This window comes from Monomorium pharaonis, chromosome 3 (genome assembly GCF_013373865.1).
Source record: "Monomorium pharaonis isolate MP-MQ-018 chromosome 3, ASM1337386v2, whole genome shotgun sequence".
NCBI lineage: Eukaryota > Metazoa > Arthropoda > Insecta > Hymenoptera > Formicidae > Monomorium > Monomorium pharaonis.
In genome coordinates, this window is record NC_050469.1 from 9,105,439 (window position 1) to 9,131,119 (window position 25,681).

At 31.5% G+C, this 25,681-nt stretch overlaps 4 protein-coding genes and 1 long non-coding RNA gene across 27 annotated transcripts in view; 3 read left to right on the forward strand and 2 right to left on the reverse strand.

The window, feature by feature from the left end:
- Positions 1-752: 752 nt before the first annotated feature.
- LOC105835811 lies at positions 753-2,746 on the forward strand. Of its 3 annotated transcripts, XM_012679388.3 has the most exons (7): positions 778-906; positions 978-1,042; positions 1,265-1,424; positions 1,502-1,683; positions 2,042-2,168; positions 2,248-2,420; positions 2,508-2,741. In XM_012679388.3, exons 3-7 carry the CDS (start codon positions 1,278-1,280, stop codon positions 2,590-2,592), a joined length of 714 nt encoding a protein of 237 aa, XP_012534842.1. In that variant the 5' UTR covers positions 778-906; positions 978-1,042; positions 1,265-1,277; the 3' UTR covers positions 2,593-2,741. The 3 variants fall into 3 exon arrangements, with proteins under 3 accessions (XP_012534843.1, XP_012534842.1, XP_036141000.1); XM_012679389.3 differs by lacking the exon at positions 978-1,042 and having other exon boundaries at positions 753-906; positions 2,508-2,746; XM_036285107.1 differs by having other exon boundaries at positions 791-1,042.
- A 468-nt stretch (positions 2,747-3,214) lies between these two features.
- On the reverse strand, positions 3,215-5,884 carry LOC105835810 (sin3 histone deacetylase corepressor complex component SDS3). 6 transcript variants are annotated; one of them, XR_003625490.2, is made up of 10 exons: positions 5,500-5,866; positions 5,324-5,387; positions 5,139-5,252; positions 4,871-5,072; positions 4,609-4,789; positions 4,183-4,300; positions 4,005-4,089; positions 3,774-3,944; positions 3,533-3,690; positions 3,215-3,459 (listed from the first exon to the last, which is right to left on the reverse strand). XR_003625490.2 is itself a non-coding variant. In XM_012679386.3 (9 exons), the coding sequence occupies exons 2-9, from the start codon at positions 5,621-5,623 to the stop codon at positions 3,849-3,851; spliced, it is 984 nt and encodes a 327-aa protein (XP_012534840.1). In that variant the 5' UTR covers positions 5,624-5,645; positions 5,745-5,884; the 3' UTR covers positions 3,715-3,848. The 6 variants fall into 6 exon arrangements, 5 of the variants coding, with proteins under 5 accessions (XP_012534840.1, XP_012534838.1, XP_012534839.1 ...); XM_012679386.3 differs by lacking the exons at positions 3,215-3,459; positions 3,533-3,690 and having other exon boundaries at positions 3,715-3,944; positions 5,500-5,645; positions 5,745-5,884; XM_012679384.3 differs by lacking the exons at positions 3,215-3,459; positions 3,533-3,690 and having other exon boundaries at positions 3,715-3,944; positions 5,500-5,645; positions 5,732-5,881.
- On the forward strand, positions 3,286-3,847 carry LOC105835812 (E3 ubiquitin-protein ligase MARCHF2-like). The gene has a single exon (XM_028189651.2). The coding sequence runs from the start codon at positions 3,319-3,321 to the stop codon at positions 3,814-3,816; it is 498 nt and encodes a 165-aa protein (XP_028045452.1). The 5' UTR covers positions 3,286-3,318; the 3' UTR covers positions 3,817-3,847.
- A 111-nt stretch (positions 5,885-5,995) lies between the features above and the next one.
- On the forward strand, positions 5,996-13,420 carry LOC105835814. Of its 2 annotated transcripts, XR_001139020.3 has the most exons (4): positions 5,996-6,144; positions 6,317-6,486; positions 6,929-7,008; positions 13,212-13,420. It is a non-coding gene; the product is annotated as an uncharacterized LOC105835814 (long non-coding RNA). The 2 variants fall into 2 exon arrangements; XR_004962755.1 differs by having other exon boundaries at positions 6,009-6,486.
- The window catches only part of LOC105835806 (disintegrin and metalloproteinase domain-containing protein 11), a 39,079-nt gene continuing 23,490 nt past the window's right edge, over positions 10,093-25,681 (reverse strand). For 2 of the 15 annotated variants that reach the window (XM_036285097.1, XM_036285098.1), the window contains exons 19-26: positions 22,655-22,793; positions 19,947-20,099; positions 17,900-17,971; positions 16,157-16,338; positions 14,685-15,039; positions 14,306-14,422; positions 12,731-12,940; positions 10,093-10,891 (exon numbers count right to left, since the gene is read on the reverse strand). In XM_036285097.1, the coding sequence (XP_036140990.1) occupies positions 10,402-10,891; positions 12,731-12,940; positions 14,306-14,422; positions 14,685-15,039; positions 16,157-16,338; positions 17,900-17,971; positions 19,947-20,099; positions 22,655-22,793 (1,718 nt within the window). In that variant the 3' untranslated portion in view covers positions 10,093-10,401. Of the gene's footprint in view, positions 10,892-12,730; positions 12,941-14,305; positions 14,423-14,684; positions 15,040-16,156; positions 16,339-17,899; positions 17,972-19,946; positions 20,100-22,654; positions 22,794-25,465; positions 25,569-25,681 lie in introns of all 15 variants that reach the window. The other 13 variants (XM_036285101.1, XM_036285100.1, XM_036285099.1 and 10 more) reach the window with 13 other exon arrangements.

Here is a 25,681-nt window from a genome sequence, read left to right on the forward strand (position 1 = left end):
ATAAAGAAATTACATTGCTGTAAATTATTTCACATAAACTGAATCAAACATTTCTGAAATAAAATCAAAAAATTAAAAATCAAAATTAAAAAGAATTTAAAAGATTCTTGTTTTGTAACAAGAATTATGCACTATCATACAATTTTTCTTTATGTACGTTTATGAGAAAAATAAAAATTATTTTTTTAAAATGCTAGATGCAATTTTAGAAAAATATAAATTTAAAGGGAACTATTCCGATACTTACAATAGTAAAACTTCTCTTAAATTTTTTAAAATTTTGATTATTTTTTATTATTGATTAATAATTTGATTTTATTAAAAAAAATATAATTTTTAATTTACTTTGTAAAATAATTTATAGCAGTATAATGTAATAAGAAATTTAAATTCTTTTTTATAAAAAAGAAAAACAATGACAATGCAATAACATCTTTAATTTTATTAATAAAGTTAATGCAGTTTGTAGTAGAATTGCAAAAGTTACTTCAGGATAAATTAAAAAAATAAAAACAAAATTATATAGATTTTTTTTTAATTAACTATTTAAAAATAATTATTCGCCTGCTGTAAAATTGGAAAATAACAATTAGTTATATATATTTCTAATAATACCAAAAAATATTATTTTCTATTTTAAAAGTTAATTCTATAGTTTTTGATGCCGCGAAATACTTTTCAAATAGATAGGGATATTTCACTATGGAACGACATTTTAGTTTCTTGAGGTTTGCAACACTGTTATGATACGACGCGCGCTTCCGTTCGACCGGCAAGGCGCTGAAGTTACTGTAGAATCGATAAAGAGTTCAGAATGGAAGCCAGTCATAAACAGCTTATTTATCTTCGCAATAATCGGCCGCCGCGAGCGCTTACGACGTGCGACAAATTGTTCTGGGATTTCAAGTGAGTGCAAAAGAAAATCGGCCGTCAATATTACGGCTAATTGCAACCTGACAATTCGTTTTCTTGCGCAGTTAAACGGCTGACGCATAAGATAACGCGTTTCTTGTGCGACTTAACCTCCCAGAACGAAACCAAAGTGCGTCTCTCAAGAACTCTTTGTTAATCTTATTCTAATTTTGTATCGATTGATTATTTATATACTTTTTTATGATAAGAAGAAATATTTTTTTGTCTGGATAAATTTCTTGTTTGTTCCACTTTATTAACAACTTGTATATGTAGCTTTTGTGTATTACAGTATTGAGTGTAATAAAAGTTTTGGTTAAACCTACGATTGTTGAAACACTATTTTTTACAGCTGCAGATGATCAATGTTGGAAGGATGGTATTGCAGATCCATTGCCAACAACAATGCAGATGCAGAAGAAGAAGACGATGAGGAAAGTCCTGAAGAAGAAGTGCCTAATTATAAGGACCAGTATCGCAATCTCAAAAGGAAGCTGAAGTTTTTGATTTATGTATGTGAAGGACACTTCAATATCTGATATTCTTTCTATATTATTACAATTGTGACAAAATACGTATTACGTTGCAGGAGAATGAATGTTTCCAGGAAGCATTGCGTTCCACACAAAGAAAACTGCTGAAGGTGAACAGGGACAAAAGTTTTCTCTTGGATCGCCTGTTGCAGTATGAAAAAGTTGACGCATCATTCAGTGAAAGTGATGAAACTGAATCGTCAGATGAGGAAGTTGTTCGTCTAGACAATTCCAAGAGGTAAGAAAATTGTATAACAATCTGATAATGAAATAGAAAAAATTTATCTTAAATTAGAAATGAGAAACTGTTCAAATGATTTATCTGTGATTCTACATTGCAATACAATATAAAAAGTCCATAAAATTCATAAAATATAATTTTTATCAATCGCTTATTATATAAATATTAGAAAAAACCTAGAAAAATCTCTTAACAAAACAAGAAAATTATCTTTCAATTCAGAATGTAAACCTCAATCCTCAACCTTTTGTTCAAATCAAAGGCCGAAAGATAACTTTTTATTAACCCATTATAATCAGAAAATTTTTGAATTTTGTTGAAGTTTGTCACTCTAATGAACATATGTAATTTTTAGAAAAAAAGTTGACATGAATATCAACAATCATACTTCTCATCATTCATCTATGGTCACAAAACCACTTAGCACTAGCAAGAAGAAAAGGAGTACACCAAAAGTTGCTAAAACGAACAACACACCTATAGTAAGGGTATTTTCATTTCATGTATGGTAAAAGTCAAATTTTATTATTAGACTATTGTAATAAACTATTTAAATTTCAGGTACAATCCTCGAATAATATGGTTCCAATGTCCTTGATGTCCGATGGACACATGACACCTGAGGAAGTAGAGAGACATTTGGAATCTCGTCAGACATATCTGGAACTTGTGCCAGAGAAAGCACCACCTACGGTTCCGACAGAAATGTTTAGTAATGATCCTTCTTTGGATAGGTAAACTTCTTCCTTGTTAATCAATATGTTTTATCTCTCTCCTTTTGTATATTTGTTGAAAATAAAATTATTAAAATAAATTTTTAGTGAATCAAACGAAATCGGCGAACTCGAGACGTCACCCAGTAATATAGGTGAAGATTGCCTCAGTGTGGACATGATGGCGGAGTGACAAACATTCGTTTATAGTTTACTCGTTAATTATAAAATGCACATATAGTTACATGGCTCTTTAAGATTATTTCACGTGACTAACTCAATTGTATCCACTATAATATAATACAAATTTTTATACACACAATAATAAAGGACACCCCTAACTTTAATTTCCTTTTCCAACCACTGTGAATTGCAATACATTTGTCTTTTGTTTTATGTAGTCGGTTTGTTTGTAAAAAATATTTGCAGAAATTACATTCTCGTAATGATTGAAGAAACTAATTCGATAGCCAACATTTTAGAAAACATAATTTCAAGAGTTGAAATAGAACTAGAGCAGAAGCCATCGTTACAGGCAAACCAATCGGAGTTCGATGTTGCAACGTCAGAGAAAAGAAACCAATTGTGCAATTCGGTGGAAGATGTAAATTGTCGTATTTGTTATGATCCTAATCAAGAACTACCCATCATATACCCGTGCAAGTGCAAGGTTTGAAAGAATAGTATGAATAAAAATTCACTTACGTATAATAATTCGAAAAACTAAAAATCTAAAGTTTCCGAAGATCTAGGAAATTAAAAATTCACATTATTCTATATGTTTCTTTTATTGTTTTAATAAATAATTATAAGTATTCCAATTTGTGGAGTGTAATTTATTTTTCACTCAAATATGTTTGAAAAAATTTCAAATCAATAATTACACAATTACAATAACGACAACTGAACTTAGGGAACAATGGGCGCGATCCATCTAAAATGTTTGGAACGATGGTTAGAAGAGAGCAATAGGAATAACTGTGAATTGTGCGGTCACGAGTTTCGGATGGAACGAACACCTCGTTACAAGGTTCTTCGGTCCGTTGGAGTTTGGTTGTGCCTGAATCAAAATGAGCATCAGATATACGTTCGAAATGTGAAGGCTGATCTACTGAGATGTATTATAGTCACACCTGTGACCATCGCGTGTTCCTACATCTGCGTAGTGGCTGCCGATTTTTATGCTAGAAATAATTACGACAATTTTCCACCGGCACGATGGACCACCTATTCCCTGCTGTCAATGATGGCGCTACTAATTCTGTCATTCTTCGTCTGGATTTACATGGCGCTACAATATCACCAAAAAGCATGGTTTTACTGGTGGCAGAAGACCAGTAGCGTAAAAATTGTCAATTTAATGCCAGAAAATACCACTTTAACTAGAAATGATAAGCGAGATGTATCACAAGTCTGACAATAGATTCCGAGGATAATAGAGGAGTTGAATTAGGAGGCCCGCCGCTTGATAGAAATCTTTCCACGGCTCAACTGCGACGTGTAAATCCGTACTTTACTGCTGTCAGATACCTTCTTCACCCAGATCTGAAAAAATATGTTTATCTTGCGAAGATGCGCGATTTATTTGATGCTTCGAATACTTACCGCTTCGGTGCCAATTGCGGAAATGTTCGCCGCGAATCTATTAAGATCCTTGCCTTCGACATAGACAGGTTGACCACGATGGAACCTTTAATAAAATTCGACCAAAAGGATCCCTTTATATTTAAAAGGAACACCAAGTTTTAAATATAAAGTAATAATAGAAATAAATCGAAGGTACCATCTTCGCTCATACAATAATTTTCCGTCCTCTATCCGAGTTTCCACCAGTGGAGTTTCAGATGGCTGTGATATATGTTGTGACGGAATATTTACCGCGTTGAAATGTGGTAAAACTACTGTAAATACGTTATTAAGGTTATGCATTAACTAAAAAAATTTATTTCTTACTCTTAATTTTTACATTGATCATATGTATTTGCAGCTTTACGTCTATATACAAGGTATGACAAAATTCAGAGAATCAAAATACTAATTCTTGAAAAACTAGATATGGAAAGTTATAATTGGAACTAGTTTGAAATCTTATAGATTCATGCCTCAGTTATAAAAAAAAGTCATATAAACTTTCAATATTTAATTTTTCAGGAAATTATTTTGCTGTAATATTTTGAACCTAAATTTTAGGATACTGAATAATGTGCACCTGGCTTGCGAATGGTGGTCGGTGCTTTTGCACGATTGATCGCTTTTAAGTCGAGTTCAATATCTTTGTCGTCCAACACGTAATTTAGTTGTGTAGGAGGTGGCTTTCGTCGTTTCTCTACTTTTTCAGGTACTGGATCATTGGGACGTCTGCGTAATTTTCTTGTCATTACTGGCTTTACCTAAGTAAAAAACAGAATAACATTAGTAAGAAATACGTGTTATAGAAATATGTATTACTTAACAAGGACAAATTCAAATACCTCCATGGAATCACCGGTGAGTTCCATTGTGTGACGATCTGTCTCAATCATCTTTCGTTTTTCCTCCATATCAGTAAGCAGATTTTCCTTCAGATCAATCTTTTTCTCTTCAAATTCTTTTGCTGCTGCTTTCTTCTCCGATATGTAATCTCGCTCCACCCATTCTGTCAAGTAATCTCGATAAATTTGATTCAGTCTTAATCTGAGAAAAACGTCTCAATCAGCATATGCCCTATGTAAATCATAATAACAATAAAAAAGTTGTTACCGTTCTTTGTATTGTGCTTCCAGTCTTTTCACCTTACGATTATATTCAGGATGCGTGCCCTCGGTTAACTGCTGCAGCTGCTTTTTCAAGCTGGCTAATTTATCCTGGTACATCCTGAAATATTGAATATCGAAACATAATTTCTTGTGCTAAATTAATAAATCTTTGTAACTTTACGAACTTACTGTTCTTTGATCTCCGTATATTCCTCCGACTTTCCCATGTCGGTTTCGCTCGCCTCCTCAGTATCTGAAAAATTTCCGTTAGTTCTTACAAATATTCCTGGACGTATCACTTAATTTACATTATATATGGCTTACTACATATTTCTAAAAAATTTTAATTGTTATCTTATTGTCACCTTCATCGCTTTCATCTTGCTCTTCGGCATCCCTATCATCGTCCAGATATTCCTCATTGTCATCGTCGAAATCGTAATCGTCCTGGCGATCATACGTTGAAAAACCAGCCTCTTGATATGACATCGTTATTCATATCTACTCGTATCTACGCGATACATACTACAATTAGATTTGTCAGAAATCGCCACTGCACGACTGCACCATCGAGCAACAATGGTGAAAGGTACGCACACTAAACACAAACCAATCAGCGTGGCGTTGAGCGCACACGGATGTATCTCCTCCGCGATTTCTCCTTGTGTAAACGATGTTGCAGGGGTTGATTTCTGACAACTCTTATCTCTGACTGCAATAGACAACAAATCTGCTCCGAATTAGGTTAGATTAGGTTGCTTACGTTAAGTTAGTTCTATAGTTTTTTTATTTTTACGTCGAAACGATCACAACGCCACGACTGCTACGAGGCTACGAGCTATGAACTATCGCTGTCGCTGATCGCAAAAACGCCAAGATGGCCGCCGTATGTTATTGCCGAGATGTTTACATACGTGTATCAGATATTATTAAAAGTTATCAAAGTTAAGTAAATTTTTATCAATAGGATTTCGAGGACTCAGAGAATGTTAACATTATTGACTGTCAATGTAAGACTTTTAATCGATGGCCTAAATATCTGAGCTTAGCTCCATAATGCACAACATTAAATTCACGATCTTATTATTATACAGATGCTTTATAAACATGTATATTTACAATACAGTATCACATATATATTGCCATAAAACTCATCTTTTTTTCTTGGTTAACTTTTATCAGTTACGCGAACTTTAGAAGATTTTTGTTAGTCATTTATTTGACTCGCATCGTATTGCGTGATATCAGACTGAAGTTAGCAGCATCTTCGAATATTATGTCGTCATTAACGAAAAGTAACAGTGAATGATGGATCGGTTTTGTAACGAGTGGCGTCGCAAATTTAATAATTGGTAAGCAAAGCTATATTGACTATACTCTAATAGTAAAAAACATTGGCGCTGTATTGAAAAGTAATATAAAGACAATATTGGTCCAATATTGTAAAGTGGATGCTTTATCTTATCTAGCCAATTTGTCTAAGCAGAAATATTGGTTCAATATTGATTCAGCATTAGGCCAATATTAAACGAATCGATTTTTCATATTGGACATTAATTGCATTCTAATTTGGAGCCAATATTTTATAACCAATATTGGCATTACATTGGGAAACATTGAGAAAACATTGTCCAATGCATTCCAATATAATAAATATTTAACTAATATTAACCAATATACTGCCAATATATTTTGCTATTAGGTATTGATTCCATAGTTCCCTTGATATAGAATATTTATTTATCTCACAGTAGAGATTTGATTAATGCACGGTTAATTATTATATTCTTGCAGGCAGGTATTGATTTAAGTGGCACGAAGCAAAAGAGGAGAGAGATCAGGAAGACATCAGATAATGATGGAACAATCGCAAAGTAAGTGTTCCATTTATATTATAAAATAAAATATTAAACTTGGGTAAATACTCGTGACTTACTTAAATAAACAAATGTCTTAATTTATCATGGTCTTATCACTGATATAATATAATATGATATCACTGATGCAATCACTGATATAATAATCTTTTAAGTAAGAAATAATTAAAATAATTATCATCAATAGTTGTTCTTAAATCTGTTAAGAAAAATTAAGCTTGTGATGCTAAAGCTAGTGACATACAATGGTTGTTTTCATACAAGATTGTTTGCTGGATAGGAATACTCTGTTCTGATTGATGCATTTTTATTTATCTTCAGAGATATATTGAACAGAGCAGAGTATTTCCATACGTGTGTGAAGTTAGCATCTCAAAGTTTAGCATCTCATAAAAATACTGCAGAATTACTTGCATCCAGCATAGTTCTACAGTTCTTGATAGGTTTCAACAATAGTTCCGTTGAATTACCTATTTTAATTAAATTTTTATAAATGAGATACTAACTTCCAAAATCACATAATAGCATCTCACCGTATTTCGAATATATGACCACAGAGAAGACTAAATCTATAGAGTTCTATCGTTTAGAGATGTCTTATCAATAGTTCTGATGATTAAATTAATAAAAAAAAAATTTTTTGTTACAAAACATACGTATATATGCGTATACGTCTGCGCACGTGGATTTGGTGTAACTGGCATCTTGGATGGACAAAATTAATTAATTAAAAAAATTTAGAAAGTATTTTTCAACAACTATCTTGATGGAAAACTTGTATTTATAGGTCTAGACATGAGATGCTGGTCGAATATCGACAGTTCTATTTCTTTTAACGCAGTTTCCATATAGATACGGATGCGTACAATAATTTTCTAAAGAGTTCTGGTGATATAATTAATTAAAACATTTTTTAAACAATTATTTTGCCCAGAAAACTTGAATTTTGAGGGCTAGACGTGAGATGCTAATTGAATATCGACAGTTCTATTTATTTTAACGCAGTTTCCATATAGTTCCGGACGCGTACAATAATTTTCTAAAAAGTTCCGGTGATATAAATAATTAAAACATTTTTTAAACAATTATTTTGCCCGAAAAACTTGAATTTTGAGGGCTAGACGTGAGATGCTAATTGAATATCGACAGTTCTATTTATTTTAACGCAGTTCTCATATAGTTCCGGACGCGTATAATAATTTTCTAAAGAGTTCCGGTGATATAAATAATTAAAACATTTTTTAAACAATTATTTTGCCCCAAAAATTTGAATTTTGATGGCTAGACGTGAGATGCTAATCGAATATCGACAGTTTTATTTCTTTTAACGCAGTTTCCATATAGATACGGACGCGTGCAATAATTTTCTAAAGAGTTCCGGTGATATAATTAATTAAAACATTTTTTAAACAATTATTTTGCCCGGAAAACTTGAATTTTGAGGGCTAGACGTGAGATGCTAATTGAATATCGACAGTTCTATTTATTTTAACGCAGTTCTCATATAGTTCCGGACGCGTACAATAATTTTCTAAAGAGTTCCGGTGATATAAATAATTAAAACATTTTTTAAACAATTATTTTGCCCCAAAAATTTGAATTTTGAGGGCTAGACGTGAGATGCTGTTCAAATATCGACAGTTCTATTTATTTTAACGCAGTTCTCATATAATTCCGGAAAAAGTTACGGTGATATAATTAATTAAAACATTTTTTAAACAATTATTTTGCCCGAAAATTTTGAATTTTGAGGGCTAGTGAGATACTGTCTCCCCCGGTCTCTCCCGGTCTCTCCCCGTCTCTCCCGGTCTCTTTCCGTCTCTCCCGGTCTCTCTCCGTCTCTCCCGGTCTCTTCCCGTCTCTCCCGATCTCTCCCGGTCTTTCCCCGTCTCTCCCGGTCTCTCCCCGTCTCTCCCGGTCTCTCCCCGTCTCTTCCCGTCTCTCCCCGTCTCTCCCGGTCTCTCCCCGTCTCTCCCGGTCTCTCCCGGTCTCTCCCCGTCTCTCCCGGTCTCTCCCCGTCTCTCCCGGTCTCTCCCCATCTCTAATTTTAATTAAATATTTATATCACCGGAACTCTTTAGAAAATTATTGTACGCGTCCGTATCTATATGGAAACTGCGTTAAAAGAAATAGAACTGTCGATATTCGACCAGCATCTCACGTTTAGTCCTCAAAATTCAAGTTTTTTGGGCAAAATAATTGTTTAAAAAATGTTTTAATTAATTATATCACCAGAACTCTTTAAAAAATTATTGTACGCATCCGTATCTATATGGAAACTGCGTTAAAAGAAATAGAACTGTCGATATTCGACCAGCATCTCATGTCTAGACCTATAAATACAAGTTTTCCATCAAGATAGTTGTTGAAAAATACTTTCTAAATTTTTTTAATTAATTTATTTTGTCTATCTGAGATGCCAGTTACACCAAATCCACGTGCCCAGACGTATACGCATATATACGTATGTTTTGTAACAAAAAAATTTTTTTAATTAATTTAATCATTAGAACTATTGACAGGACGTCTTTAAACGATAGAGCTCTATAGATTTAGTCTTCTCTGTGGTCGTACATTCGAAATACGGTGAGATGCTATTATGTGATTTTGGAAGTTAGCGTCTCATTTATAAAAATTTAATTAAAATACGTAATTTAACGAAACTATTGTTGAAACCTATCAAGAACTGTAGAACTATGCTGGATGCAAGTAATTCTGCAGTATTTTTATGAGATGCTAAACTTTGAGATGCTAATTTCACACACGTTATTTCCATCTTGTAAACGACTTAGTACAAAAACAAATATTGTGTGTCGCTGGCTTAGTTCATAATAATAATAAAAGATCAAAAAGTGCAATTATATTATTTTGTAACGTTTTATAATGCATAGAAATACTCTTAATTAATTAGGATAAAATAATACATGAAATAAACGAAATACGTATACATTTGTATATAGAATTTGTAAATTCAAGGTATTTTGAATTTCATGCAATTAAACAAATTTGTATAAATGGATACTTTTATTAAGCGTAATAGTTAAATTCATGCAGAGAGATGAAATAACAGACGTAGTGAGATTTTTGAGTAAATCATTTTACTAATGTTTATTAATAAACATTTCATATAGCTTATTTGAATTCATTATAATTTAATACTTGTTGTTGTTCTTGTAATCGTCGCAATTACAGTTTATCGTTATTTACACTATTCAGTATAAAATGCGAGTTCGAGATTACATCGTCGCCGTCATCGTCATCATCATTGTCACACCACTATGTTGTTTTATTATTATTATTATTATTATTATTATTATTAGCAATTATTACGACATTTTCCCATTTCTTTCTTTTTCTTTCGGACACTACCTGTTATCGATTAATTATTTATCAATGCTTGTACTCAGGAAAATGGGGGGGCAGTAGGGCAGTATTTTCGTTATCACTAGTATTATTGGTAATTAATTCTTTAGGGGAATCATTATTCATTATGTTACAATCTAGACTAAAGTTATCGTCTAGTGGGCGTTTGTTAATATTAGGCATGTGATTAACATCGATTCCACGAACTTCGCTTAGCGTTTGCTGTTGTTGGGATTGAGCAGATTCGACTTCGGCGTTGCTGCCGGCGTCGAGGTTGTTTTCGGTTTGTGGGGGGGATGGATAATAGCCGCGCTGCTTGATTGGCAGTTGTTCCACCGGCAGTTGGTGTTGCTGTTGCAGCTGCTGCTGTTGCTGCTGCTGCTGCGCCTGTTGCTGCACCGGCATCGCAGGCGGCGGTGGTGGCTGCTGCGGCGGCCGGTGCTGTACTCCTCCTCCTCCTCCTCCATCCTCACTAGTCCACCGGGCTACTTGTTGTTGAGCTTGAATAAATGCATCACTAGAAAATAATAAGATTACACGAGCCCATTGGATCTAGTCCATCGCCACTAATGCTGCATTCGAACGCACGACGTAACAACATTCAGTAAATGGAGCCAATGGTGAGACCAGTCGACCCAGAAGTGGGAGCTGTTAGTGCATACGTGATTAATCTCTAAGAACTTTGTGATCGAGCCAATAATCAAAAATTTAGCGTAGAATAAAAAAAGGATAAATAAACTGTTTATAAAACTGAATTGGCAAATAATCTTAGTTCTCAAAAATTTCAATTAATTAATTAATTAACTAATAGATGAAAAATTGCAATTATGAATAAAATAGATCAAGGTACCATTAAATTATCGAATTAAAACTATTATTCCTTTATGTATTTTTCATGATGTAAAAGGTTATTTTATTAAAGCAGATTTTTCTTTCTAATGAAATTGTCATATACTATTTAATTTATATCTCAATTGTATGTAAAGATTAATACTCATTGCCGATGATTTAATATTTTTAAAATTGAAAATTTCAAAAAGTAATTAATTTAATGATTAAAGGGATATATATAATTTCTCTGTTAATTAATATTTTTTATAATGATATTTGACTAATTTTACATGCAGAATACATTTGTTTTATTCTAGGTCGAATTAAATTCAAATCAGACTATAAAAGAAATATCACGTATACACATAATTGAAAATTTAATTAAGACATTTAAAGCACGTGCGAAGCCTTGCGACTTAGCACTACGATTGCTATTTTAATTTAACATTCTTTTTATACAAAAACTGTTGTCAAACATATCAAAGAGAAACTTCAGATAAGGATAAGTGCGTACATCAATTACAATGTAAATCATTTCATTGCGCGAAATAGGTTGGTAAAATATCTTATAATCACTTGAGAAATTGTGAAATTCGTCTACTATAATTTAACGAGTTTTTGCGATGCAAAATACTAGAAGCAACATGCACGAAATTTTGTTGTAACTATGAATTCTGTTACATTTTCTACATTTGTCTTAAATTATTGCATAAAATTTAATCAAAAATAAAAAAATAAAAATATATAGATGTAAAATATAAATTATCAATATTTGGTCTATGCTATTTAAAAAAGAGTATCTAATTAATACGTATTTGTATTTCGAGCTTGCTAATCACACGTGTGTGTTGTTTTATTGTTCAGAGCAACATTCATACAATGCAGAAGCAAACGAAAAAACATGCAGACTTTCGTGTGCATTTAGCTTCCCTCTGCAAAAATTTTTATGTTGCATTATTATTAACAAATTGCTTTATTAATTCAATCTACGATGCAATTGCGAACGCTGCAACTGCGGAATTAAATATTGTATGCCGAGTCCATTTATACTTTACGTAGATTCCAGATTCTTCAGCCAATTGTATTGTAATTCTCACAATATTCACAATTTTTTGTTATATATATATATATTATATTGTTCTTACATTCACAATAAGAGGAAATCTTTCTAACAGTTACAAATAAAGTTTTGTCTAAAGTTAAAATCCAGCTTTCTCTTCTCAAATTAATATTATTAATATTATTAAATTGCGCCTTTTATTAATGTGATTACACGACACATGACTTTTGTACATTGTTAACAATTATTTTGATGTCAGCTTTATCGATATTTCGATCCATTTTCTCTTCGCAAAACGACAACACATGCACCATCCTTATCTGATATATATATATATGTGAGTTATTGTGGGATTCGTGATAGAGGGAGTGATACAGACGTGAACCGATAACATGTCTCGGTGACAGTGAAAAATTGCTACTAGTGAAGCCGTAGGATTTTTCGTGACGCAGAGTCTTGCAATACCTTTCACAATCGGGTGTTTCACCCCTAGTATTTGAGCCTCTGTCAGGATCGGCAGTTTCATAGATACCCTCGTCCTCGGGGTGCATTTGATGGGAATGTTGATGGGTGTGTTGATGATTGCCATAAGGACTTCGGGACGTCGGCTGACGGTATCTACCGTAGACGAATCTACTAGCGTCCTCGTCGCGGCCGCGGCTACATCTTCTGCTTCTACGTAGGAAATCCAATCAATTCTTGTATAAGTCCACGGACTACGCGCACTTTCACTCGCGCCAAGAATTTTATTCGAAATTTAAGTCTTGTTTCTTGACATTTGATACTTGAGGATTTAATTTAGATACTACATACATAAAATTTAGTTTTTGTGTAGAAAATGTGTTCGGACCGTTTATTTCTATTTGTTCTATTTTTTAATTAATTGTCTAAATACTTTTCATTTAATTTATAATTAATTTTTTTTATTTTTTTTTCTCTTTTCTAGGATGCGGCAACAGCGACATTCACACCTGGTATCGGTAAGTTAATTTCATGTACAGTTCTACTGTTCCTCGGCGCTTTAGTAATATTTTAATTGCATCACAATTATTATAATCAAGTTTTTTATGTGGATTATTTAGTATAAACAGACTCCGCATTTTATGCCTTGAGTAAATTTTCTAATAATTTTGCATAAATACTTATTAATGATTTATTACCAAGTGTGTATCCCTTTCTTGTTATCCTTGCGCGTGTTTTACTGTAATCTACGGTTTTGCAAAACATCGAATATAGAGTGTCTGATATATAATACATAAATAAATGCGTCGAGTCTGACAGCCTTTTGATGCGCAAGATAGGAAGCAGAATAAGATAATAAGTTAACCCTCTCATTGTAATTTTTTCATTACTTTGATATGCACAATATACACTAATTTACATATTTTTTTGCTTTTCTTGCTTTTTACATATTTATTTTTAAATATAGAACATTATAATTTTACACATAATTTTATACAGAAAAGTTACATTTAACTCAGTTTATTTTTAATTTAGATTCTGAAGACTGTCATAATAAAAATATTAGAAGTAAAATGAGGAAAGAATATATTTTATTGATATTATGAAAAAAAAATTTAAGCTAATAAGCTGCTGCTAGATAATAAATTAATATAAATTTAAAGCTGTATTTTATATATTAAAAAACCATTTTTATTGTAATCTGTCATTGTAATTAATTGATATATATGAGAGGGTTAAGATAATTAGTTGGCGAAAGAGAAGATAGTAAGCGATCCACAGTGAGAGTTATGGCAGCGTGTGAAATGTCTGCTGACAATAATTGTGATTAACAAAGTATGAAAAAGCTCAAACGTATTTAGCCAATCGTTTCGGTAAGAATACACCGTTGAATTAAAACGAATGTCTAATTTACAAAATATTGCTAAAATGTCTAAGAATATTTCTTGTGTACTGTAATAAACATCCTTGTTATTTAAAAATATTATTTCAATGTTGCTTCAAAATTAACGCTCATTGTTTGAGTTAAGTTTAAAAGCTCTGTCGTAAGCGTCATATTTTTTTCTCATAAGTTCTTACCCTTGTGATGATTCGCTACAAACAGATGAATCGATTCTGTAGTGTCGATCCGGTTCAGTCTCAGATGTTCGAATCTCTTCGGACCCGCTCGGACTCATCTGGCCGGTTAAATAGGGTCTGATGACAGAATTAATCATTGATCTTTTAATTCAAAACAAGTCAAAACCTAATTATAGAAATCGAACGATCGGCGAGTGCTTGCTAAAATCAAAGAATTCATAGATTCAAGAGCTTTAAAATCTGTTTTGTGATCTGTGATTTTAAAAACGATATGAATCATCTGAAGGATCAAAACTTTTCCAAAGTATTAAAAAAATGTTTATATATATATATATATATATATATATATATATATATATATATACAAAAAAATCTGTACCTCGCGCTTGCTCGAATTGACGAATGCTCGAGTTGACGAATAAGGTCCTCGAGGTTGCGTATACGAATGGTGCCGCACGGCGGCTGCAGCTCCACGTCGTCTTCCTCTTCCTCCTGTCCGTTGTCGATGCCATTGTCCTGGCCATCAGTGTCCTTGCGGTACATGTCAGGATAACCGCACTCGGCCAGCGACTTGCGTAGCGCATCCTCGTCGAGGAGATTACTACTGCCCGACGGAGTACCGACGAGTTCGCGACGACTCGCTGCGTTCTTCAGCACCTCAAGTATGTCTTCGTGATAGCCATTCAACTGATTCAAGGTTCTTTCCACATGCTCGATCGTGCTTCCGCCTAGTCCTGGCAAATACATGACTCGAGTTACCGCTCCATAAAAAGAGAATTTTTAATGTGGCGCAATTTACGTTAATCCTTTCGTGCACAAGTTTTCTTTCGTCTGCCTCTCCTCATTTTTTTCTCGAGATTTATAAATTCTCTTCTAACATCTATATTCGTGAACTAATATTTTATTACTGATATCTATTGCTAATATTTGGTTTATTAATTTTTTATTAGATTTTATGGGAAATAAAAATTAGTTTTTAGTTAATAAGATATTATCTTGAAATTTAGAGTTAATCAGCACACGAAAGAGTTAAGCGATTATAAAAATATAAAATTATTTAAAAAGATCCTTTTATAACAGAATTAACCCCTTATATTTTAAAACATTAGATCCTAAGGTAAATCTTTTATAATAATATTTATAACTACATATGTACCGAACTAATTTGCTAACCGTTTTTATTTAATAATGAAAATAAAATATGTGAAAATGATTTATAAAGGGTTAACGTTCGTAAAGAATTGAAGCAAGAAGTTCGAACTCGCAAGAGATCAAAAGACAACTGAACATGTAGTATGCTCGTGATTATTGATAGTTTATTTAAGCACTTCAACTTATGATTATTGATAGTTTATTTAAGCACTTCAAAATCAATTTCTGTAATAGTATAGAATAAAAAACACAGACATCAGTTTTGCGAAAATATTTTCTTATCAAACAGAATGTTATTAAGTATTGTTATTTAATTTTCATACTTTACTTACGTTGTAAAAAATACATGTTATGTAAAATTAAATAATAATAATTTATATTAATGTAATTTCTAAATGAACATTTTTCAAACGTGACATTATGATATCTTTTAAAGTAGAAACAGTGTATTTATTAATATTGAGTAAAATGAATGATAAGATTAAGTATTACTCTTAAAATAACATTGGATAACGAATAATGAAATTAAAATCTTTGATTAGAGAATTCTCTTTTACAATGATTCTTTACCATTGTAACAATGATTATCTACATAGTCGAGCTACAAGTTCGGCTAGCTTTTGCTTCATCTTTCGGCTCGCCAAAGTTTAAACTTCCTTCAGCTATTCTTCACGAGATATCGTGAGTCATCATGCTCACTTGTTTTGTTACAACTATCAGGCATTACAATACCGTAACCACCGTGTTTCTTTAAAATTCCCTTCTCAGGCAACTTTGTGAGATTGTTTGGTGGGAGATCAATGAAAGAGACAACCTCCTCTGCTCCCGTACCTCCATCTTCTTCCTCCACGCCGAGCCTCTTCGGCTGCGGTTTATGCTCCCTGAAATTTCGATCAGATCGATTAGGTCTATGTCGGTCACTCTTATCATCAACCTTGTATTAACTCTCATCTCCGCAAAAATAAAAATGTGCAAAAATTTAATTGTGTTAATCTTTCAAAAATATTAGAATATAAAAATTTTGAATTATAAACTCTTGTATCCCTCCTTCAATATTATAATGATGTTATTGTTTATTATAATTATTCTTCTAGAATAACGTAATATCATATTATATTATGAAACATTTTATAAATTACAAAACAAGATAAAGATATACAAAATTAAGTTTATAGATTTATGGACTTGTGCGGTGACAGATATCACACACTCATATTATACATACTCATACATACAAGTTTTTTAATAATTATTATCTGCATTTTCTTTTCTTCTTAAATAAATGTTCACATCTGACAATAATTGGAAAGACAGACGTCATTGAATACAGATTTTTGTTCTCTAGAGGGAGATACAAATTTCGAAAGTTTAATTCAGCTATTAACAATTAATGCTCTTACTTAAATATTAAAAAATAAATTAAAAATTATAATGAGATATTAATCGTGAGCATTTGCAATAATTGCTGCAATTTATAAATTTTGGCATTACGTTTCTCGTTAATTTCAGTAATTATTATAATTATCTTGTTATAGTCTGCTTGCATCTGATTGCTAGAATGGACGGTGATATAGTATTTAATGATGTTTTTGCGATGAAACAGGTGCTAAATGAAAAATCAATTTCTGAGTGAGTGTATCGAGTATAATTAACGATTGACGATATTTAGCTGTACATAATATCCCAGACAGCTATCTTTGACAAAAAAAGATGTGGTGACAATGCTGAGATATTCTGTATAAGTGCACCTATTATCATGCGATAAACAAAAAATTAAAGCGGAATAAAATAATAGATATTTTAATGCGATGGGATAGCAATAGGCATGCGAGAATCAAATCATTCATATTCAGTTCGACCGCAGCGTGTGTGTTGCAAAGTCAGCTGAATTGTTAAAAACGTGATTGTGCAGAAAATGATTCCGTGCGAAATATGAGAAGATAAATAAAAGACGAATTTAAAGCCGAATTAATAATTAATAAACATAATTACATACAAAGTAGAATTTTGATTGTTAAAAATTTACGAAGCTACAATCACAATAACCGTAACGCGTCAATATTATTTTCTTTAGACATCTTTAAGACGCAGATAGATCGCCGACCGATTGCAGCGATCGTTAGCAAAATTGTGATCCAAGTAAGGAATAACAACTATTAAATTTGCACGAATTTTCTGAGTAAAATTTTAAACAAATTAATCATTTTAACTTCTGCCGAATTTTGATTAATAATTGTTATATGAATAATCTATGATTTTTTATGGCTAATTAAAAACGAGAATGTTTTGTTAATTGCAATCATATATTGTTAATATCATCAAGGAATGTTAGCAAAATGTATTTTTTTTGTATTTGATTGTCTTTGAGATAGATGATAAAAATGATTCCTTGATTGGATCAAGTTTGATAGTAAATATGACGGCGACACACATGAGACTTACTTGACTCTTGGCCCGTCGGCGGCGATGACGTTATTCGGGTGTCGAAACAGCACGCGCTGGGTCTCGCCGCGGCTAGAAATATACTAATATAGGCATGCCGCGGCTATTTTTATTAACCCTCAACTACCATGTGCACCGTTCGTTCAATTCGCTTTTAATCTTGATTCCATTAAGAAAGAAAAGGTTCTCCTACTTCTTATAAATACATACTGTCACATAATTTTCCTATTTTTGAAATAATTTATACAAAATGTTACGTCACTTATAAAGAATGACGCGTGTCAAAATTACATAAAATTTTATACAGATAATTTTTATATGAATTTTCTTTTACCTTCTTTATAAAACTAATGAGTAGTTTATTTTTATTATAGCATATATTAAAATAGAATATATAAATATTAATTTTTTTTGTCGATAATATTGTACACAAATTATATTAAAAGATTATTATTCAGTTTATTCAACTTATTTTGATAATAAAAAGAATATCTTTAGAGTAATTTAAAAAACTCCTGGAAAATTATAAACAAGCAAAATAAATAGAATTATAAATTGAACGTTTGTTGTTACGTTTAAATAATTTCTGTACAAAGATCAGCGTTGCACTTTTTATAATAATTGAGGATTAATAAAATTCTGTGAGAATAATACTATCGTTGTTTACTTGCGGAATAAAATAAATCGATTGAGCAGGGCTCGTAATTTTCTGTCGTTCGCGCGCTTCGATTTTGTCAAGATAAAGACAATTAACAATTATGTAAATATAAATGGATAGTTTATTACAAGATCCACTAACTTTGAATTATTTTCAAAAAAGAGGGTAGAAATAATTTCTTGATATAAATAAAGTTGATAGTGAACATGATTTCCAATGAAAATTTATAAAATTTTCCAGTTGGATATTTAAATTATTATAAATTTTTAACGAATTAAAATACAGTTTTGTCAAAAGAATAATTGTCTTATAAAAAAAATGTTTACTTTTCTACTACATATAATAATTTATTACATCTGCACATTATTTTGTAATTTTTAGAAAATTTAATACTTTATATTTACGGATCTAAAATGCAATTAATAATATTATAAAGATTTTTATAAAGCGCATAATAAAGCTTATGTGAAGTTTAGGAGTCGAGATTTACCTGAAATAAAAAGGTATCGAACTCCAAAGTCACATTAATTCAAGCAAACTTCAGCTCACTCTTCTTACAAAGCAGCTCGCGTATTTTCAATAATAAGCGTAATTTGTAAACAAGATAGGCCAAAAATACTATCGAAAATCGATATGCGTTAAAAGGAAAATAGAGTAATGTTTTTTAAAAAAATATTACACAATTTATTTTGAGAGAGAATATGAACTAATTAATTATCGATAATTTTTGGCCCCTCGTGTAGCTGTCTAAATTACAAGGATATACTGCGAACCTCGTTCGTCGTTATGTAATAGCGATGGTCCTCGAAAACGATCGAACGACAGAAGCATCTCGAGCTGTAATAAATCCTACATCATACATCGATAAACGCATGATACTTAATTAACACTTGTGGGACGAATTCTGGGACATCGCGATTTAAAAAAATATGTCCAACATGCACTTCAAGATTTGCCGATTGTGTAAGAAATGACGAAGAATATGATGAGAAATGAGCTAAGATGTAAGATGTAATGGGATGCTCTTATTAGTAATGTAGATTTTTGTTACTGTAACAATTTTTTACCAGTTACATTATAAAAACTTATAAACTTTTAAGAAAATGAAATATAAGCTATAGATTGAAAATATTAAAATCGAGAAAATTATCTCGTTTGCTTAAATTTTTAAATTTCTGATGTTATAATTTTTACAATTAAATCTCTAAATATTAGAAGTTTTGCTTTAAAAACTTTATTTTGGCCACTTCTCTGCACTTTACCCATTTCTTGCAAAGCTCGTCAATTTTTTTCCAACAAGCAAGTTCTTCTAACATATTATGAAGTACTCTGTAATTCAGAATAGCCAATAGCTAGAAATGAAAATAAACAACGAAATGACCTCCGTACCTGTACTGAGGCATACTGCCGAAAGTGAGGATCTTGTTGACCGTGTCCAATGCCGCAGTTTCCGCATGATGGTTACCGGAAACACCACTGTAGCTCTTCTGTTGCGGCTTCTTTGAGTATGGCGGGTCATACTTCTGGACGGTGCTCTTCCTTCTGCGAGAAATTCGCCAATTACGCGTAGCCTGTTACTTTACATCGTGGGGAAAAAGTGATAAAGCGCATGCAAACTAGCGGAAGAATATTCATTTGAAAAGTACAAATAATTGTTAAGGATTTTAACGGATGTTAAAAGGGATTATCATTGCATAGATCGATTAATATTGTTATTAATTATTAAGCTTAACTGTTAGTGTACAATTTAGTTGTAAAACAATCAATTTAGTTACGAAAATGTTAGTTCTAAAACAATTTTATCTAATTATGTTAATTAATAATTAAGAGTTACCTGGAGTAACCGGTGAGAGTATTACTGAATTTGTTTTTTTTTATAAAGACAAATAGAAGATACAGACATTATCATAATAATATATGAAAGTTTAAAGAATTTCTGTCAACACATCAAAAATTTAACAAATCAAAAATATAAATTAAAAAATAAATTTTGATTTGTGTTATTCTCATATACTTATACACATTATCGTTCAAAAATAAATGTAATAAATTTAATATGAAACTTTCTTATATACATATTTATATATTACAATATTTTTAAATTAAATACTGAAATAAATAATTTTTCTAATAACACAATATTGATCAAATTTCAATCATTATCTTCAGTGATTTATATTCAATACTTTGCAATGATGCATAATCCTTAATGTTCATATTCTACAATGATTGTTCTTGTTTATTTATTTTGACATACGAATCCATCAATGTAAATAAATGTGATGTTGATAATCCCTCTTAAACTGGTGGATGAGGTTCATCAGAGTCTATGTAAATTTTATCTGTGATCAAAAAATTATTATAGATAACATAAGCATGATATAAGCAAAATTTGCGTTTGCTAAACATTCGATTCATTATACATTCTTATAGAAATCAACGAATTTTTTGTCATGCGAAATTTAATTCCGAAGCAAAACAGATAACCAGCCAATTGGTATAATTGCAGCTACTTTTACAAGGATCACCCTCCATTGCAGTACCCATTAACTAATCAGTAAAAGACAAATAAGTTTAACTCTAAACAGCAAAATATAGTAGCAAGGAACGATCTTGAAAATATTTACCAAGATACTATTATCGCTTTTATTTATATAATGTCGCGTTTCGATTATATAAATTGCTTTTAGAATTATTATAAGTTATTATAAAATTAAAATTATTATAATCTCCTAATAATCTGTAATCTCTTATTATAATCTGTGAGAGAAAGAGAGAAAGAAAAATATTAATAATATACTGCTTTGGATTAAACGAAAAGATAAATTAAGATTAGAAATAAAAAAAAATGAAATATATGAAATAAATGAAATAATTAAAAAAATGATGATAAAAAATGATCTTTTAATATTATATTAATATTGTTTCTTGTCAAATAAAAAAAATTGTTATTTAAAAATGTGCAATTAAATGAAAAACATTTAACTATTGATATTATGTTAATATAATGATCAAATTTAAATACTAATTATTGTGCTTAGGGGCAAACTTTGTAATATTTTGCATATACAATTTTTCTTATCGTTTAACATAGAAAATGAAAATTAAATTCATGATAGTATAAGATATCAAAGAGAAATATAAAAACATACAAGATATAAATATCAAATCTAATAACATGAATATATGCGTGTTACATATGTATAAATGCATAATGTATAAAAAGGGTCGCGGAAAGAGCGTATGCTAGTAGCAAAGTTTCATTGTCAAACGAATTTGTAACTAGAATTTCGTAGCAAGCGATTTAACCAAAACTTATATTTGCTAAAGTTCTTAAATTAATAAATGCAAAGTAAAATTTACTTTGATAAAAACTTTTTGGGGTTAAATTTTAATTCTCTAAAATATATAAGTTATTAAGCGTTATATTGTAGAACTTTAATAATAATGATTTTTAAAAAATATAAAAATTAATTAACCTCCGGAAACAGTCACCTGTCTTATATATTCCAGCAGCGAAAAAATGAAGCTCCGTACAGTATGTACTCGTTTTATTGATTAAGAATTCATATCTATTTTTTCCATTTCTCTTTACTTCTTTTTGAAAGTACATATATGTAATTTCAAATCACAGAACAAGTAATTGTTAACGATGTTAAGCGAAAAAACTAGGTGACTATCTCGGATTAATTGGAAAATATATCAAATTTTATTGAGAGGAAAAAGACGCAGAGAAAAAAACAAGTGTAAAATATGCTAAATATATTAATGATGTTAACTAGAGTATTAACGGAGACAAATTATAATTATTAAATTAAATAAAAATGCAGTAATAAAATTAGATTTTTAGATGTTGTTAATGCGCACTACGAACATGAAAACAGTATTAAACAACAAAAAAAAATCTAATGCTTGCTGGAAAAAAACTGCATTATAAATTTTCCGAAGAACAACGTACTATTCATAGTGCGCATACACTCCTTCCATCCCTTGCAATATATACAGAAAGAGAGAGAAAGAGAAAAGAAGAAAAACAAGAAAGATGGATAGAGAAAAAGAGAGAAAAGTTCTACTTGTGTATGTTTCTGCACACTAACCTGAGACAGAGGGAGAAGTTTTTATGTACTACGACTGACCTGTAGCAGAGAGCCATCAGAGCAAATACTACGAAAACACCCCCTACCACCGACATGAGCATACCAACTAAAAATACAGTGTTAGAGCCGTGGTAGTTCTCTGTATGCGTATTGTATGTATGTAATTCGTCGTCATCACCGTCATCATCATTAGCATTCATCATCGTCATCGTCATCATCATCATCATCGTCATCATCACCATCATCATCATCATCATCATCACCGTCAGATGTGGCGGGCCATCGTTTACGTCGTCATGAATGGATTATTATTTATCATTTTTTTATTTTGCGAAACGAGGATTTACACCATCGCAGTTTACGCAGTGCAGGAGGGTGGTTCGATTTGGTATTTTCGTATCCGAGCGTCCCACAGCATGCAGACAGACAGAGATGGCAGACAGAAACAGACAAGAAACAGAGAAGCCAATATCAGCACGTGAAGAGACATACACCCATATATGTATATTATTATATACGTAGAGACAATTATATACAATCTATGATACAGAGTGTTCATTCTGAAAGTAACCGAAACTTTATTCATACGTTATTTTATTACGAATATATTTGGTATAATAAAATTCATAAAATACAATTTATTTTAATATATATTGCGTTATACTCTTTCTAGAATACTTATTATTATAATAAATGTAAGAAAGTAAAACTCGAGCTGCATTTTAAAATGAACATTCTGTGTAGCATTGTCAAAATAATAAACTTTGTAACTGAAAAAAAAATGCAGATACGACAGGTTTTGATTTTCGATTATGATATGTGATATTCGATTATGAACGTGTCAGCAATAAAATAAAAGTAAAAATCTGCAAGAATTTCAAGTTACAAAGTTTTATAATCAGGTCAATGATACGCTCGACAGATTTTTAGAATCTTGGTTCTTAGATCTGAAAATCTGTATATCTTAGTTATCAAAGATGTAAATCTCAACGTTCAGGGATCCTATATAATCTGTATAGATTTATAGAGATCTGTAAGATTTCAAGAAGCTATGGAGTTCAACATCCAGGGGTATCAGAAATCTGCAGATCTCAGTATCCAAGAATACAAAGACGGTTAGATCCGTGGATTTCAAAATCCAAGGATCGTATAATCCTATTACCCGGTTCTCGTATTTTCTCTGCAAAAAGGCAGTTTTGTTAACCCTTTCAGTTCTGAATATTTCTTCTTTAATTATAATAATAGTTAACTATAAGTAAATTAAATAATAGGGAGATATGAAATTAAATGAAAGGGTTAATCATATCGCTTAACTCATCGGAACATCGAGTTTTCACAAAGAGGCTGTTTCATTGACTCGAAACAATCGTTTACTTAACTTGCAAGCTTCCGCCAAATTGCATACAGTTATTAGTAATTAACGATGTCCAATAAGTTCTTCGCTAATCAGCTTCTTTCATGCTTTCATAGGGCATACAAGCAGCTGGCACATTGTATAGTTCTTTTGACGTCGCTTTTTGAGGGATGACTAGAGAATTTTGATTTATACTTTATGGTTATTTAACAGAATTTACTTGAGTTTGTCTAATTTATTGTTGTCGTTTGTTATCTTCTTTTGATATGTATAATTATCCAAAGAAAATGTTAATTTATCGACAAGTTTAAAAGATGTAATATTAATGTTTTCAATTTTTGAAATTTAAATTTATTTAAAATTGTTGTCTATTTGTGTAAAAAGTTTCTGTTTTGTAATGATTTTTAATCCATAATTATTATATTTGTACGAAATTTATCATCCCTCGAAACGCGATAATCACTAAGATAAAGATCTTCGTTCGAACAACATAGTTACGATCATAAATCACTATGCCATGAGCACATCCATAGCACACACCACATAGTGACAAGATTGTTTATATATATAAATATATAATATATAAAAAAAGTGTATACATATATATTTATGTTGTCATGTATGCGAGCGATTCAGACACAAAACCAACTGCATTCAATTTTCATAGAAAATTTATATTAATAAACTCAGCTGAAAATTATAGAATATTGAAATTCTAAATAATTGATTATTTTAATTAATAACAAACTTTAGAATATTGAACAATCCAATATATTCAGAATTCTAGGAATTCTAGGAATTAGTTATATGTTACTTAAATTATTTAATTTAAGTGTTAATTAAATTATTCAAAGTAACTTAAAATTCACGAAGCATAGGATTATAGTATAAAATAAGAGCTAAACAATCTCGAATCCGTAGTATGTAGGATACCTTGCTCTTCTAAAAAACTTCTTAGCGAGGAATCTAGGATGCGGGATAACTAGAACCAAAAGCTAAAGCATAAAGTCTAAGGACGCAAGCAATCTAAACTACGAAGCACATAACAGGATCCAAGAGGGTTTCAAGAAATTGCTTATATTAGCGGTTTCTGCAACTTAGTTGGAAGTGCCAAAAAAGAAGAGCAAGTGAAGACCGAAGAGATAAATACGAGACATCAACATATAAATAACTTTTTCCCGCTATCATTGTGTGATCTGAACGCAGCGAGTTTTGTTTTCTGCAACTCTCGCGTTTATACGTATAATAGGTGAACATCGAGTAGAATAGGCTAAGAGTGATCGATATTATGATGGCCGCGTGCGATGCCTCCTCATCATCATCATTATCATCATCATTATCATTATCATTATCATCATCATCATCATCATCATCATCATCCAGCTAGCCACGAATTACGACGAAGACGAAGACGACAGGCCTTGATCGCGGGCGATCTGTTCTCGCTGTTACTGTACCTGTAGCAAACAGCCATTAGTGCAAAACAAAGGAAGACGCCCGTCACCACACCCACCAGGATCACTACCATCAATCCTGTAGAGAGATTGTTGTTGGTGCCTCCTGAAATGATCAAGCATTTGTATCCCGCGCGTGTCGCGCGTATGTGTGTGACCGTGTCTTGTTTGTGTACGTGAATGTGTGGATCACGTCGCGTAGTAATTGCATCCTAATAT

Bases quoted from the DNA above. Each gene is read 5' to 3' on its own strand.
- LOC105835810 (XM_012679386.3), bottom strand. From the start codon at position 5,623: ATGTCATATCAAGAGGCTGGTTTTTCAACGTATGATCGCCAGGACGAT. The intron at 5,388-5,499 runs GTGACAATAAGA...GAAATTTTTCAG, and splicing joins GCAAGATGAAAGCGATGAAG to ATACTGAGGAGGCGAGCGAA. The intron at 4,790-4,870 runs GTATTTGAATTT...TTTTTTACTTAG, and splicing joins TCACCGGTGATTCCATGGAG to GTAAAGCCAGTAATGACAAG.
- LOC105835811 (XM_012679389.3), top strand. From the start codon at position 1,278: ATGTTGGAAGGATGGTATTGCAGATCCATTGCCAACAACAATGCAGAT. The intron at 1,684-2,041 runs GTAAGAAAATTG...TGTAATTTTTAG, and splicing joins CGTCTAGACAATTCCAAGAG to AAAAAAAGTTGACATGAATA. The intron at 2,421-2,507 runs GTAAACTTCTTC...ATAAATTTTTAG, and splicing joins AATGATCCTTCTTTGGATAG to TGAATCAAACGAAATCGGCG.
- LOC105835812 (XM_028189651.2), top strand. From the start codon at position 3,319: ATGGGCGCGATCCATCTAAAATGTTTGGAACGATGGTTAGAAGAGAGC.